The sequence below is a fragment of the Chionomys nivalis genome, chromosome 24 (assembly GCF_950005125.1).
Source record: "Chionomys nivalis chromosome 24, mChiNiv1.1, whole genome shotgun sequence".
Taxonomy (NCBI): domain Eukaryota; kingdom Metazoa; phylum Chordata; class Mammalia; order Rodentia; family Cricetidae; genus Chionomys; species Chionomys nivalis.
This window is the reverse complement of record NC_080109.1, coordinates 36,918,282-36,935,869: the sequence shown is the minus strand read 5'-3', so window position 1 is coordinate 36,935,869 and position 17,588 is coordinate 36,918,282. Positions and strand designations below refer to the sequence as shown.

The 17,588-nt window shown below is 39.7% G+C and overlaps 1 protein-coding gene across 3 annotated transcripts in view; it reads left to right on the top strand.

Moving 5' to 3' along the window:
- LOC130865925 (EGF-like and EMI domain-containing protein 1) overlaps positions 1-7,636 on the top strand; it is a 639,134-nt gene extending 631,498 nt beyond the window's left edge. For all 3 annotated transcript variants that reach the window (XM_057757081.1, XM_057757082.1, XM_057757080.1), the window contains one exon: positions 7,513-7,636. In XM_057757081.1, coding sequence (XP_057613064.1) covers positions 7,513-7,574 — 62 coding nt within the window. In that variant the 3' untranslated portion in view covers positions 7,575-7,636. The remainder of the gene's footprint in view (positions 1-7,512) is intronic.
- The last annotated feature ends 9,952 nt before the right edge of the window (positions 7,637-17,588 follow it).

Below are 17,588 nucleotides of genomic sequence, written 5' to 3'. Positions count from 1 at the left end.
TGTGACTGCTGAGATTAAAGGTGTGTGTTACCACTGCCTGCCCTGTATGGCTGACTAGTGTGGCTGCTAGGATTAGAGGTGTGTGCCACCACTGCCTGCCCTGTATGGTTGACCAGAACACACCTCTTCTTACACTCTTCCAAATATTGACCATATTCTCTCATTACCAAATCTTATGTCATTAGTTAATGAAATACTTAACCATTTCACGTTTTAATGTTATGTACAAATGCTTAAAAAATACTTTTCACATTTAAATAAATGCATATAACTCTTCACACCCTCAAGTGTTAGTCCTCCAATGTGATGGCAACTTAGGAAGCCTCAGCAGAGAATGAGAGCAGAGAACATTCCTGCATCCTCACAATAGCACTGGCATTTTCAGCATTCAGTACCTTCGCCTTCTCTTTTGGAGGATGTAAGTGTTCCCCGTGAGTGAGGGGGATTGGGGGTTCCTGCCTTTGTCTCCTTTTCACCTCCCCCACTCCAGCTGTGCCACTCTCAAATTCAGAGCCATCTTTTCTGTATTTGCTTACTAGTCAGTCCAGTTAGTATTGCTCACTTAGAATTGGGATCTTGTCTCTAGAAAGAAACAAAAACCCAATTTGGCTCCCCCTGCCTCACTAGCCTGACCTCTGTAGCTTCACTTCGAGGGGTGAGACACTGTGAAATTTTCCTCCATCCTTGTTGGAATGTAGACTGGTGTGATTTTTGTAGGTCTTTTGCACGCAGTCATGCTGTTGAGGATTCACAGGAACAAACCTTTGTCCTGCTCAGTGGCAGTGGTTCAAGGGATCTTACAATCTTCCTACTCCACCTTCTGCCCTCTGAGCTCTAGGTGTAGGAAATGCGATTGTAGACATTTCTAAAAGTATGGCTTTATTTTAAAGTAAGCAATTCTCAAAAATATCCAAAAAATAAAATAGATTGCTTTTAAATATGATACTAAGATCCCTTCTGCTATCTGAGTGCTAAGGACACTGAGACAGGAATGCCATGATCATGATGCTAGTTTGAAATACACACAGGCACTCATTCACAGAGAGAGAGAGACAGACAGACAGACAGACAGACAGAGACAGAGAGACAGACAGAGAGAAAGATGGATGGAGGGAGTAAATCCAAGAAGGTTTTACCTCTTTGGTAAATGAAGGTAAATTTTGAGTGAGGCCTCCGAACACTGTTAACCTGGATACCCTGCTTACAATTAAAAATGTATTTATACTTATTTTATGTGTATTTATACTTATTTTCATGTTTATCTGTGGACCACTTGTAAGAAATGCTTATGGAGGCCAGAAAAGGGTGTTAACATTCTCTGGAACTGGAGTTACAGACAGTTGTCAGTTGCCCTCTGAGTGCTGGGAATCAAACCTGGGCCCTCTACAAGAGCAAATGTACGCTTAACCACTGAGCCATCTCACTGGTCCCTGTTAAGACATTTCTAGTGTTGCAGTAACTGCTGGCATCAGCTATAGGGGGTACCCACAAAGTTCCCCATCAGTCCTGAAACCCAGCAAGGGCTTTTCAAAGGGAGACTTTATAAATACAGAACAAACTGGTGAGATAGATTTTTATAAAGATTTGCCTTTCTTGTTTTTCTGATTAGTAGGAGAAATTGAGTGTTTTGAAACCATTTAAGATAGGAAGATATGAAACAAAATTACTGTGCTTAAACAGAATACCATTATACAGTAGTGGGTGTCAGAATAAAAGTATTACAAAACACAAAACCAAAAACTTGATAACATCTGGTTATTTTACAGTAGTTTTACATATTCCATTTTGAAAATAAACTGATAAGATTTATTTAAAAATTCCAAAGAAATTATGTAACATATCTTATAAACTCAATGCAATTGCTTTCTGAGAATCAACAAATAGATAAATAAATTGTTGTGCTTTCTAATTGTGCTATACATACTATGAACTATGAATTGCTATCTAATGGGCTTTGTTCTGATATTTAATACATCATCTGTAGTTAACAGAAATTTAAACCATAAATTTGTCAAAGCATTGAAGACACAGGCATGCGCGTGCACACACACACTTGCACACACAGAGAGAGGTTTGTGTGTACACTGAACACATGCACATAATGCACACACACATATGTGATTGTATTCATGTTGGTGCTGTTGAGTGTTAGAGAAGAATTATTTTTAGTATAGTAAACTTGAGATATCTTTTGTTGAAATGTCATAAACTATAGCAAATACATTTGTAGAATGCTGTATCCATAACATCTTTCTTACAGAAACTTTCAGTTCTATATGATTTTATGCACATATATTCAAATCCAAAAAGAATAAATTAAAAATAAAATAAAATTTTAAATTTTCATGGTCTGGGTCCAATGCAGTAAGTACCTTATGTTTTTCATATAATGGACGGGAGTCAAGCAAAAGCTTGACGAGAGTCAAGCAAAAGCAAGCTGTAACAACAAGCGGCACAGTTTGCTGCATGAATTTGGTACTGGGAACATGACTGAGGAGACAAGGGATCAAAGAAATAGCATACACAGATACACGTTACAGAAAAGTCAGAGCCAGGTGGGACATGCACGCTCTGACGATGTGGGACATGCGCACTCTGATGACGTGGCGGCCTCAGCACTTTATTGTTCACAGTACAGGGGACAATTTAGTGGGAGCTCTCTTAGGGAGCAGTCTCAGACTGTAAACACACTGGACAATCTTTAGCAAGCTCTCCTTCTTGTACACACTGTCGATATTTGTATTCAGACCAGAGGAAGGTTTTGCCATCCCTTTGAGCTTCATCCCATGGAGAAGGCTTTCCCATACAGCGTTAGGTCTTGACATGCCAGCACCATGTCAACAATACACACTTACTCTGGGTTTGATCTGTTCCTTACACATTCATTCAGGGCTTCCTCTGCCCAGACAGAGCAGAGACTTCTGGCAGCTACAATCATGAAAGGGCAGAGCTGGAGAGACTGAAATCCCCACAGATTTTTCCTTTCCTTTTCCAGGCAGAGAAATTCAAGCTCAGAGATAAACCCTTCAAGGAGAAGGTTACAGAACTAACACCTTCTGTCTTATCTCTCAGGTCCTCTCACAATTTGCCTTTCGATGGCCTGTTTGCATATGGCGCACACCTTTAATCCCAGCACTTGGGAGGCAGAGGCAGGCGGATCTCTGGGAGTTCGAGGCCAGCCTGGTCTACAAGAGCTAGTTCCAGGACAGGCTCCAAAACCACAGAGAAACCCTGTCTCGAAAAAACAAAACAAAACAAAAAAAACAAAAAAAAAAGTCAGTGCACTTCATGTTACAGAATGTGTTCTGAATTACAAATGTGTGCAGTCACTAACATAAATACTACACACTGTGTTTGAGCGCAACAGAGACTAAACTTAGTGACAAGTTTGTGGTCACATGATTATAGTTGAATTGTAATTATTTAAAGATCCTTTGGTGCATATCACCCAAACTTTGTATTTGAAAATGTCCTTTGACGATTATGGGTAGACCAACATCTTCCCTGCCATGCATATTATTGCGTCATATCCCACCATGGTGGAAGCTCAGGCAGGAGTGACATTGAGAGCTCAAAGCCCCCATAGGCTGCACAGGGGTTTCCAGGACATCCTGGGCTCTAGCGTGAAACCCTATCTTAGAAGAAAGAGTCTTTCAACAACATATTTTAATAATACCTAAATTTCTCTCAGCTATCAATTTCTGTAATGAATGAGAAAGGTAAGTCACAGATTTACACTACAGAAACATGAGTTTTTCTTTGAAGTTATTACGTAAGTGTCAAAGGACTCTTTGAGAAACATTATTGGCTAATACCCCATAAGGGTATGATTCTAGCCATAAGGAAAACTACATCAAGTTTATCATTTTTCCATTAGTGTGAAGGAATTTGTAATGGAAACCACAAAAAGTGTTTATGAACCTATTCTGTAGAAATATGACTAGTCATGCATGCTGCCCAGTGTTTCCTTATTCAACAAAGATCTAGGGAAGAAAATTCAGAAAGAATCAATAGAAATCAATGCTCCCACTGCATGTACACTTTGAAAGAAGCACTTTCAAGCTTGTATGAAGAGATGGTTTATCTGCACTCCGTGATGCTCCAGCTTGTATGAAGAGATAGTTTATCTGCACTCCGTGATGCTCCGGCTTGTATGAAGAGATGGTTTATCTACACTCTGTGATGCTCCGGCTTGTATAAGAGATGGTTTATCTGCACTCCGTGATGCTCCAGCTTGCATGAAGAGATGGTTTATCTGCACTTCGTGATGCTCAGGCTTGTATGAAGAGATGGTTTATCTGCACTCCGTGATGCTCAGGCTTGTATGAAGAGATGGCCTGTCTGCACTCCGTGATGCTCCGGCTTGTATGAAGAGATGGTTTATCTGCACTCTGTGATGCTTCAGCTGAAGTGCAAATAGCCAGGATATTTAGTGTTGTAGCAGTGGGGATTAATACCACTGAGATAAGTTGTAACTTTATTGTGTGCATTTAATATAAAAATTTTAAACTTTGTACAAATAATGAAAAAATAAATAACTCTTTGAGTATGCATCATAACCATGCTGAGATATTTTATCAATATATTTTATGATACTTAGACCATGTTGGACTGTAGAGTTATTGGGCATTGAATTTTTAAAGAAACTTTGTTAGTGAGACTATGAAATAAGAAACATCTAAGGAAATGCAAACTTAAAGAAAGGTTATCTAAAAATCAATGAAGTAATAGGACCTTCCCTGATTTCAGTATGTTACTCCATCATTTCGGGACTATTCCTCTCACTATTTAATAAGTTATTGATTAAAAGGTAAATATGTGAACTATATTTCAGTCTATGCATCTGTAATTATAAAAAAATAGAGAATATACATCTATACATATTGTATTTTTGAAAAATATTATAAAAATGATTCTCATTTGCAACAAATATGCCCATGATATTTTTACTGTAACAATGTGTATTAAAATTAGTCTCAACCATAACCAAATATTAATTTACACGTGAATTGCTTGGTATTTGGAATAATTGTATATATCATAAAAATATATGATCTAAAAAGATTGAATAACATACATTTTAGATTTTTGACTGCTGCTATTTGGATGCATTTGTTGTAAACATTTAGTATTTTGGATTCATTTCCCTTCCCAACCTCATCTCCTTAATCTATGTTGGCATGAACATTTGCACATGCTTCTAGGTAATGTTTTATATATTTTTATGTTTTCTTTCCCTTTCTTTTCTTTATTAACCATAAGAAAATTTCTCATTTTTGTAGTTCACAGAGAAAGTGTAAAATTCTAAGCACTAAACTTAGACACTAAGTATTACATTGTGTTAATATTACCACTTTAATCATCATTTTACCTAGCAAACTACATTGAGTCAGCTGGTTTAAGCATAAAGATTATTTTTTCCAGATCTTCCTTCTAGTGTTGATTATAATATTTATCTTTGTGACTTGATGATAATAATTGCATAATAGATTGTAGAATTTATTAGCATGTTAGTATATACCATGTAACAGCATAATAAACATTTTTAGTTAATCTTCTCGATGACTGTTTGAAAGATATGAGTAAATACCTTATTTTTCTCAGTACCAGATAATTAAGTTGGGACTCAAGGAACTTAATAACTTGGTGAGGTCACATTGTCATTTAGTAGGACAGAGCTCAAGATCCTGACTCAGAGGCCAATCCCCTGTTCATAGAGTGCATGCAATTCTAAAGCAGCATCACATAGAATGAAGATCTCCAGCTTAATACTTGGAGAAGGACAATGTTTAAAAAGATTTGCTGATTTTTAAATTTTGTGTGTGTGTGTGTGTGTGTGTGTGTACAATATGTGTGAACATGTCTGAGGGGGCCAGAAGGTGGCGTTGGATCCCCTGGAATTGCAGTCACAGGTAGTTGTGAGTCATTGGGTGTGCATGCTGTTGACCAACCCTACATCCTCTCCAGAAGCAGAAAGAGCTCTAAACTACTGAGTCATCTCTCCAGCTTTTAGAATTATAAATTTTTGATATATCTATATTAAAATGGAAACATATTACAGAACTAACTGTATCTATATATTTAATACTGCATCTCAAACACATGAATAGTCACATTTTTTATTCAACTTTATTTTTAGTGCATAAAAGTATGTGCCTGTGAGTTTCTTGCTTGGGGGCATTTTTGGTACATCTACGAATTCTGATTAAATGACGCTAAGCTTAAATAAAGTGGCGACTCCATCTTTGTATCTGTGATCTGTTCTCTGCCAGTCACCAACCAAATCATCAGCACTCACAACGAAAGGGATACAATGGAACATTGTTGATCATGGTGTTCTCTATTTGGACTCCTAGTGTCTCTATGATATTTGCAGACAGATTTTGTGCCTCCTAATTGTCGAGTTAGCTTCCAACCCATGATATAGAATTACGGTGTGACAGAGCAGGTACTTCATTTTCCTTCCACGTTTGGGGAAGTATGATGTGCTGTTTCTCAATTTTTACTGATGTAAAGCAGTGTGACTACACTGGAAATCTCAGATGGTGGTTCTTGGGAGCAGAAAGCCCTTTCTCTCCTGGTCCTTCCCATCTTTCTGCCCTGCGCTGGCACCATTCTTCCTCTGCCCTCCAACCACACGGGGCTTAAATAGGGACCTCACCACATTGCCATGCTGTTTTTCTTACTTTGGATATCCTGGATTCTCACATGGTGAAGCCATTTGTCCTTAAAGACCCATTTAACATAGAGAAACTTTTCTGGGGGCTTCAACAGCACTGAAATTTCTGTGCAATGGGAGGGAAATGGATGATTTATGAAGTTGGCTGCAGCATTCAAAATGAGTTAGAGACTGATCCACCCATCAGAAGGCTCCTTCTCTCTCAGAAAAGCCAGAGTTCCTTGTTTAAAATTCAAACACCTACTCCCCTTGTGGCTATAATTGGCTTGGACAAGCCATTGCCAAATGAACATGTGTGGACAGTAGATGCCAAATAATGTAATCTCATTGCAATATGAATGTTGCTTTTTTGTTCATGGGTGAGGATATTGCTATTCCAACATATATACTTAGCTCAAAAAATTCAGTATAAGAAAAATGCCAGATCCCATCTGCCAGGCAAAATAGCTATAAACCAGAAACATCAGTTTTCTAATGAATCCATTGAGAATAACTCAAGTTATTTTTTAATGCAAGGGCAAATAAACTTTTGAACAAGGTTGCAGAACCATGTAGCATTCTTCTGATTTACAACTAAACCAAATCCAAATCCTGGATTTAGCTGCATTAGTGTTCCCGGAAGAGGGAATGATTACACAACCATGCAGGCTTATGCCGGCCACCTTCTAAAAGCTGCCTTGTGCCTGAGCAACCTAGAACTTCGTTCTCTAGGCAAGTGAACATTTCTGTCTGCCTTTGTGAGACTCATGGCACAACCTGGCCAGGGTTTTTTTTTTTTTACTCCCCTTGGCATATGTGTACAATAACAAGAGTGTTTCTCTTCTCTCTTCCAGTCTTGAGACGTGTAGAAGAAAAGCTAACACCTGTTACTTCATCTTACTCCAATTTCTTCTAGTTGAATTTTAGCATTTCCATCTTGTTGAAATGTTTTTCCTTCTGTCATTGGAACTATAGCTCAGCTATAAGATTTAAGGGTTTACAAATAAAGGACATTACATTGGGATAAATAAATGTTAAATTATATGTGAAGACCAAGAAATGACTCCAAGCATTTGGGAACTGTTATTTTTGAGGCCCATTGTTCTTCATTGAGAGCTCTGCTAGTGTTCATGGCTCTGTTACGAATTCCACACTCATCCTGTAGATGTTAGCAGGACAAGATAGTATTTTTAAATGTTTGTCTCAGATGGGATGAAAGGATATTAAAAATCCCTTTTTGCATCTTTATTCTCTGATTGGATTTAAGGCCTGCTCTGTGAGATGGAACCCAAACCTGATATTGCTCAGTGTCAAGAACCTGAGACTGGATAGGTCAGGAGCCCAGGGGAAAATAAAGTACCAGTGTTCTGCTAGAGGAACATAACAATAAAATTAATTTCAGTGACATTCTGGTTTACACATAGATCTGTGCCTCATTCAGCCATCATCAGAGAAGCTTCTTCTTGTAGTGTATGAAGCCTAATAGAGATACCCACACCTGGAAAATGTGCACAGTGAGACACTATGGAGCACTCTGCCCTAAATGGGATATCACTATCAAATTCTTTCCCTGCTTTCCTCCAGGCTCAGGGATCTATGTGGAAAGGTTAATATAAGAACCAAAAGGGATGAATGACTTCAAGGACTCAGTGTCCTCCAGACACAACAGAGCTAATGTACATATGAACTCACAGAGACTGTGGCAACATGTCTAAGGCCTGCACATATTCAAGTCAGATTCCCATCAAGCCATCAGTAAGAGGGGAAATTGGACACAGGCTCTTACCCTAGACAAGAAGCTAGCTAAAATGGACACACACTTGTATAGTGGGAAAGAGGCCGCTTGTTCATTCCAGCTGCTTGGATAGCTTAGACTCGGAATAATCACACATAAACTATTTTAATTAAATCACTGCTTGACCCATTAGCTGTAGCTTCTTATTGGCTAACTCTTACATATTAATTCAACCCATCTTCGTTAATTTGTGTATCACCACGTGGCAGTGACTTACTGGCAAAGTTTCTGCATGTCTGACTCTGGCAGCGACTCCATGGCATCTCTCTGACTCCACCCTTCTTTCTTCCAGCCGCCAGCCTTGCTTTCCCTGCCTACCTCAGTTTTGCATTGCTATAGGTCCAAAGCAATTTCTTTATTCATTACTGCTAATCACAGAATACAGAGGGGACTCCCACATCACACACTCAAAAAGAAAACAATAATTTACTCTAATGGAGTCTCACTCGGTTTATTAAGCACACTGCACAGTAACTCCTATGCCCAGAAGTAGATAACCAACACAAATTCAATTAAATGATATTTTTGGAGGTTTTCTGTCTCATATTGTTTTATTTGGGCATTTTTTTGTCTTTGTCTTATTGGTCTTAGATTAATGGTTTTAGATTTTGTGGTTTTGTGATTAATTTGTGTGTGTGTGAGAGTGTGTTTGTGTGTTTCTTGTGAGTTTTTTGTTTGTTTGTTTGCCTGTTTGTTTTTATAATTGAGAAAGAAGGAAAAAGCATGTTAGTTGGATGGATAGGAAAGTTGGGAGGATTTGAGACTAACAGAGGGAAGGGAAAATCATAGCCAGACTCTATTATATAGAAAACTTTTTTAATAAAAAAAAAACACTAAAAAGAAGAGCAGTTGTTTCCGTCATGAAATCAGAGACCTCAGTCTGTATCCTCGCTCTACCTCAGCATCACTGTGAGCAATAAGCAAGAGAACTCTTTATGTGGTCTGGTCAATCCGTCTGGTCAGAAGAAGAAGGCCTGCACTCATCAAAAGCAAATGATTTCAATGAAAACAGAATACAGTACCTGGGGAATAGCGATGCTTAAGAAAAACAAGAATCTGGACTGTCCTGGCTAGCTTTAATTGGCTCTTTGACCCAAGCTAAAATTTCCTGAGAAAAGTCTCAAAAGAGACTGTGCATATCAGCACATCCATGGAGGAGTGTCTGGATTCCCTTAATTGAAGTGAGGATACCCAGCCTGAAAATGAGCAACACACACTGCAAAGCTAACTGTGTAATAAGCGTGCACAATTTATTTCTCTCTGCTTAGTTGTGGATATGTTATTAGTTGTTACAAGTTTCTGCCACCTTGACTCTCCTCCAACAGTAGACAGTACCTGGTATTCAGCTCAAACAAACCTTCAGTCTGTTAACTTGCTCTTTGTTGGGGCCATCTTACTACAGCAGTGGAAATGAAATTAGAAGTGGGAGCTATAAGATGTAAGCCTTGCTTATTAGTAGAAACCCATCGGTAACAGGAGTACTGCATTTAGAGTCCTTGTGTGGATGGCTGGACTCAGAATACAGATCCCTAAACAAGACACCTTAGGGAAAACTACGACATTGGTAGTTGATATTTAGCATTCACCTTTGTCCTATTTGAAGATTCTCATGTCACATGTGTCCTTCATAAATTCAAAAAGAGAAAATGTCCCTAGGTCCAAGGAGACCCAGAGATAATAGTCTGACTTCCTTCCAGTTTGTCACCATTATGTGCTTTCCTTTGGGTCTCATATCACACCTTACTCTGCATGACTGTCCCTAAAAACACTTGCCTTGATCTCTTGGTTTCATTTCTGAAGTCTTCATGTCTCATACAGCTTTGATTAAACAAATTTGTCTGCCTTCCTCTTGTTCATCTATCAATTTGGAAATTGCTACCAGGGTCTACCAATGCTCCTGCCAGGAGGTGAGGAATAGATCTTCTCTTCATGTGTCAGACTACCATAGGCTGGACATTGCTTCAGCACCTTTGGTCACCCTGGAGGAGGCTTTTATTAGAGCTGCTCTGTGGTGTGCAGTTCATTCTCAGTACTGTCTCAAGCAGGACACTGCTCAAATCAAGTAAACAAAACACCGAAAGAGACGATATTCCCTGAGCTTTAGAGAGCTGTTATTTCTAAATATATAAATTGCCTAAAATGATAAATAATTACTTTTTGTTTTAATAGATGTCTTAGGGGTTCTGTTTCTATGGAGAGACACCATGACAATGGCAATTCTTATAAAGGAAAGCATTTAATTGGGGCTGGCCTACATTTCAGAGGTTTATTCCATTATTGTAATGGTGGCATGCAGGCAGACATGGCATTAGAGAGGTAGTTGAGAGTTCCACATCTGGATCAGCAGGCAGCAGGAAGAGAGAGATATTCTGGACCTGACTGGAGCATTTGAAACATCATAGTTCAACACCAGTAAGACACTTTCTCCAACAAGGCCACACCTACTTCAGTAAGGCCACACCCTCTTAATTGTGCCACTACCATTTTATTCAAACTACCTCAGTGTCCTATTAGCATATATCAATATATGAAACAATGGGGCTCATTCAAACATTTTTATTTATATACACATTGTATTTAATAAAGTTATTTTCGTTAGAGAATAATTGGCCATTGGTATTTGGAACAAAAGTTTGTATAACTTTGACTGTTTTCACAATAAAAAGCTTCCCTAAACAACAGAGAGCAATGTTAGTCATACAAGTCAGCCATACAGGCCAAGCAGAGGTAGCACACACCTTTAATCTCAGCAGTCACACTTAGCAATAGAGACAGGGCAGTGGTGGCACAGCACTAGATGTTGTAATAAGGAGCAGCAGGGCTGCGTCCCTGGTGCCCGGCTGCCCGCACGGCTAGCTTTACCCAAAATAATTACACAGAAACTGTATTCTTTTAAACACTGCTTGGCTCATTAGCTCTAGCCCTTACTGGCTAATTCTCATATCCCAATCAACCCATCTCTAATAATCTGTGTAGCCCAGTCTTACCGGGAAAGATTCAGCATGTCTGACCTGGCGGCTTGCTTCATCGCGTCTGCCCCAGAGAGGAGAGCTATCGAGTCTGAGCTCACTTCCTCTTCCTCCCAGCATTCTGTTCTGTTTACTCCACCCACCTATGTTCTAACCTATGAGGGCCAAGCAGTTTATTTTTTAACCAATGACCTTCCTCCATCAACTAGAAGGCGGATGAGACAAGAACTCGCTCTCTTTTAGTCCTAAGTTTGCATAGAGGTAAGAGCTCTCTAGTGGCTTGGCTGCTTTGCTTTTCTGATATTCGGGTTGAATCCCAATATCTGTCTCTGGATTTTTATTAATTTTGGAACATCTGACACCCAACATTTGGGGTACAAATTTACACACAAAAAGTCATTTGCCTGTGCCTTTTTTCCCACCAGCATAGGCCAAAGCAGACCTGTGAGTGAGTTTAGGATTTTCCTGTGGTAGCCTCTTTGAAACAGTCTCCAGCTGCCACCCAAACTCCAGAAGCACCTGGGCTCCAAATGCCACAAGACTCATCTGCCCAGACTGCCTGGTTCTGCCTTCCAGCAGCCCCCTGCCACAAGTGCTTTCCAAAAACAATTCCCTGTGATTTATTTTCTCAATTTCCCTACAACAATCCCCTGTGCATTTTTTGAGTTTGTTGACTCTCTCGCCTTTTTTTTTTTCCAGATGGGCTCTGCTTCCTAGTAGCATGTTTCAGCTTCTTTAAGAAAGGTCTTCCTGATTCAGAGATAGCAGAAAAAAAAAACCCACATAGTTTCAAAATGGTTGCTTCCTGTGCTGTGCTGCCAGTGCAAACTCTGATTCTTTCAGGCCAACCATTTAAATGGAGTCTGTGAGCAGAGTGATATGACTTGATTAATAGCAACATAGACCCACTGTGTGCCTAAAAATGGGGCAATGTACATGGCTCTCAGAGGTGGCCAATATGCCTCAGCTGTGTTGGACTGGATGGAAAAAGCAGGCAGTTTCGTGTTGGCCCTAGCCATGCCTGCTTAGCATTAAAAATGTGGGGGGGGGGTTGCTTCTAGGCCGAAAATAATTACAGATGAACAATAAAGACAGATTCCGATTTTAAAAAAGACATCTAAATGGGTCACAATGTTAGATAAATGTACGTAGGCTTGGGAGAGAGAAGAAAAAGAATATAGACAGACATAAAAAGAAGTAAATGGTTTTTTAAAAAGTAAAGTCTTTAAAGAGACAGAGTACAGACAGTCATAGATTAAAAGGAGTAAAGAAAAATATGCCACGTAAAGAAGGAATATGCCCAGAGAGTCTGGATTATGTATATTACTGTGTTTTCTTTGAATTTTTTGACTGTCAAGGAGCTAAGTACAGAGACACATTTCATTGTGCAAGCTGCTAAGCTAAACCAACATATATATCTTAAAAGTATCTTGTCTTCAAATTTGGGTATAAGAATATGTTGCTTTGGATAATAGGTTCTTCTTTTGTTTCCACAGAGGATGAGAACCCATGAGTTTCTTCTAGATTAATGTGGTTTTATGGACCAAGACCTCCCCCACAAAAGGTCATCATGAACACCCCCCAAAAATACTTCACTCAACAAAGAGTAGGAAGCAGTTTGGAGAGAACTATGCCCCAATTCCCTAAATGATTGTTTATAAATGTTTGTATACATGCACGAAATTTCCAAAGAATAGATTGTAAAAGTTGGGGAGGTGAACTAATGCCATTGACATCTCTAGATCCTGCCTGCTGACCCATTTTGAAAAAGTTTCAGATGAATTCTTACATAGCTGTGCAGCCTGTAGCACTGACTTAAACACAGCTACACTATGGCTGTGTGAGGCACGCTGGGTGCTTCCTCTAACTAAGAAAGGCATGTTTCTTCCAGCGAACCACCAACAATTCTACTATGTTTTCCTCATTCCGGCCTTTCTTTTCTCTTTCACGTGCCTTGTAATGTTGTTGTGTTGTGCTTTGTTTTTAAGACGGATGATTGAAATAATTTGGTGCTCTGGTGTTTTGGTATGAACAATTTCCTATCTTATTAATGCTCTTTGAGAAGTTATTTCCAGTACCCCTCCTTAATCCAGGAATCTAAATCCTGTCCTGATAAGATCTTCCAGGCTCTTTTACCTTAAGTATCTGCAGGGACTCTTTCTGAAGCACTCAGTCAACATTAAGAAGATGGCCACAAAGACCGAAGCACTTGATACAGAGTCCCTGATAACACACACTTCATGCACAATAAAAAGCCAATATTTTTTGTTTGGAAAGTTAGCTTAAATGAGAACACTTCTCTCTTATTGACTAAGTCTTCCTTATTGAAAACACACTTCTCAGGCAGATAAAGAAATTTACACTCTCTATTCATTAGGTATTTAATCTTTGTATTCTCTTGGTGACAAAAAAAAAAAGTACCATTAACACAAGGAGACTCTTTCCTGATGACAGAGGTAGATTCCAGTGAAAGGAAGCCAGTGAAGGTGAGGTAGCATAAGGCTTTGTAACCATAGTAACACTAAGTCTGAGCTTATAAATGTGTTGTCTCCACTATGAAAGATGCATTAACATTCCTTTAAGTCTGCTCTTGGAAACCTTGTTATCCTGGCTAGTCTGTTTACTTCCTTATCTCTTAAGAGAGGCTAGACTTAATTAACACTTAAATATTAACCTGGAAGACATCATGGGAGTTGGGTGTAGGGAATAATATGAGTGTGTGACTCTGGAAACAACATAGTAGAATTGTGATCATTATGAAATGTTCAAATTCCGAGAGAAGCAAAAATGTTATGGTTATAAGAATCTGCTCCCGGTGGTTCAGAAAAGCCCAGAAATGATCCCCCATGACTTGATACATGCACCTGAGATAACTGGAGGGAGAGATGCAGAGCTTTGGAAATCAAAGCTTAAAATCAAAATAGCCACCTAACCTGCCACAATTGTTCATGTGGTCCCAGCAGATGTTTGCCTGTGCATGGTTACAGGACCTCCAAAGCAAACCCCTGGAATGATGGGTGCATCTGTAGTGATGAGGTAGGCTGTTGTCCCATGACTAGACTGTCACCATGGTTAGGGAAACTACTGCCTCAGCTATTTCTTCCCTTTGAAACAAATGTTCTGACAAGCGTGGAATTTTATAATTTGCTTTGAATGGCTATCTATTACAAACTGCTGTTTCCTTTATAGAAGCAGTGTTTGGAGTCATCTTTCTATGAGTCTCTCTCTCTCTCTCTCTCTCTCTCTCTCTCTCTCTCTCTCTCTCTCTCTTTCTCTCTCTCCCTTCCTCTCCCTTCCTTCAAAGGACATCATATGAGTTCTCTATTATAATACAGTTAAAGGTTGAGAATTTTCAAATGATTTTCTCAGTTCCTTCTGAACTCTAAAGTCAGCCTCACTGGGGATCTTTTCTAAAACTCCTCTTCTTTGCAAAGAAGGAGGAATTCTGACTGACACCGGAGCAGTATTCTATTGGTTAGGATATCAACTTCTCCAAGCTGACTGGCAAGTTTTCCTGACAAACATTTATCCTTCAGATTTTAGTTTATTTAGTTTATATATAATTTTCTTCAAGAAAACTCTCCTGCTCTGCAAAAAAAAAAAAAAAAAAAAAATCCACCAGTCTCCTCCTCGGTTTTTTTTTTAATCATTCAGTACACTTTTAATGCTCACTCAACGCCCACCTTCCCCATATTCAAAGGGTCCCAAACAAATGGCTTCCTATGATTGCCAGTTTCCTCAGGACCATACCAACTACCTCACACACACATCACTGGTTCTGTGTCCTGAATGAATAGAACAATGCACTAAACAGTTGTCTGGTTGACCTGACCTCCCCTGTAAACCACTTCAGTAGCTATATCTGAGACAAGATAGGAGAAATGTGGTTTACAGAAATTTTGGCCATCTGCCTGGGTATACCCACGGTTAGTGGCACAGTCTGGCATCTTGGGGGACGTGCAGGGATTCCTCCCTCTCCCTCCCTGCTCTATTCCACTTGAGGAACAGTGTAAATAGTGCAATGGTAATGGGTCCTGTCCAAAGTCAGGGAGTCCTCCCCATGGCAATGGATGAGTCTTTTGTTCCCTTGTGTTTTCTTTACACCTGGGAAGAGAACTCTTATCCGTAGAGAGTATTTTGAAATTTGTCAGTTTTACTAGTTTTTATTTTTTTACAATATGGGGAAAATATTAAAACTAAAAGTGAGTGAGGACAATTCTGGATAAATAAATCCTGGAAACAGGATTCCTTGTCCCTCTTCATTCTCAGCATTGATTCCGAACATACTGTGTTAGCAATATCAGAAGGGAACACGCATTATATAAATGCTTGGTTATCCTGGTTTTTCAAAAATCTGTGTGAGAATTCTGACAAAGATTTATTTTCTCATTTGGAAATTATTTATAATAAAGGCATAATATCAAATAAACACTTGTAAGACAAATAATAAATTGCTTTTCTTGAAGTGGATAACATTAAATTAAATCCAGATTGCTTATAAAACCGGCATGTTGGAAAGAAAACCAAACTTGTAGTCTGAGGTCAGAGCTCTAGCACACTTTTTTGCTTTAAATCATCTTGTGCCTGCTTGAGATTCAGTTTCCACACAGCAGCTCTGAGAGGCATTGGGCTTACACGATCCTTACAGTCATGTGCTCCCAGAACCCTGACATGTTCAGAAGTTCCAGATGGCGGCTGCCAAAGCTGCCCTCTCCGTGGAAAGGAGGAGCAGCTGTCTTAAGCACAGGAGCAGATGAGGTTCAGTGTGAGAGGAGGGCCTAAGGCTTTGGATTTGGGGGAAAGTTGGGGAAAGAAGATATATCACATACTCAGTATTGCCCTCACAAAGGACCACAAGCTGGGTGGTTTTTAATGAAGTTAAAATTTATTTCATCACAGATCTGTACCATGTGACCATGCTTCCTCTAAAGACTATGAGGGAGGGGGCATTGCCAGGGTTTGTTTTTTTTTTTTTTTTTTTAATTTTTATTTAAAGCTTTCCGTATAATGCATTTTGATCTTGTTCTTTTACCTCCTCCATCTTCTCCCAGATTTTCCCCCACTTCCCTACCCACCCAACTTTACATTGTTTCCCTCTGCTGCTGCGCACTGCGGCCCCGTGTCTGAGCTCTGTTTGCTGGCACCCAGTTGGCGAGCTTCGGGCAAGGGGGCTGGAGGTTAAAATACAGAAACACACACAGAGAGACAGCGACACGGGTCATCCTTGAATTCCCCAAGAATGCCCCCTTTATTGTGTTCAGGGGAAGATTATATAGAGATAGCCACGCCCCAGCCAAACCCACCAGAAACTACTCTCCTGCCATCAGGAACTCCTGAAGGTCTCGTGCTCAGAGCAGCTGTAGGCACTCAGATCAGGGGATTACAAGAAATTCAGGATCTGGGGTCTTACTGCTCCCAACACTCTGCCACCCCCAAAACATGAAAAACAATAAAAATCAAAACAAGCATTTTCAATTCTTGGTATGAGGTACAATGAAGGCCATTCTCCTCTGTCGTCTCTCAAAATGGTAGCATTATGATCTGCTGCTGGCTTTCCTGTCCCTTTAAGAAACAAGCCCTGCCCACTCCCCCCTTCCTCCAGCCTGTGTGTGCACGCTCTCTCTGTCTCTCTGTCTCTGTCTCTCTCTCCCTCTCTCCCCCTTCCCTTTCCCTCCATAACCCACTAAATAGACTATACCCACCCTCTCTGCCTGATATGCTTATCCATTTCTCACCCACCCTGGCTCCTCCCGGGACCGGCTGCCGAGATCTCTTATCTGCTACCTCCCACCAGTCTGGGACCCACAGAGGGCTTGAGTGGTGGGTTCGCTGCCCCTCATGGCTTGTGGTGGTCTCTCACCTGGTCCAAGAGGTCTAAGAGAAAGTAAGATCATGTGAGCAGAATAACCTTTTGTTGATAATAGCTTTGTTCCTGTCTGCCTGGAGTAGAAAACTTGCAGTGTTGTGCTGAAATTATTCCTTGTTTAGAGGCAAGTTATGTAGAAGTTATAGTATACTATATTTTCAAAACAGATGAAAGTGAAAAAGAAAAATATATAGAACAAAAGATTTTAAAGTTTTCACCAAAGTAAATAACAAGTATTGTGAGAGAAATATGAACAGTATTTAACATTATATAATACAAATACCAAATAATACAAAACAT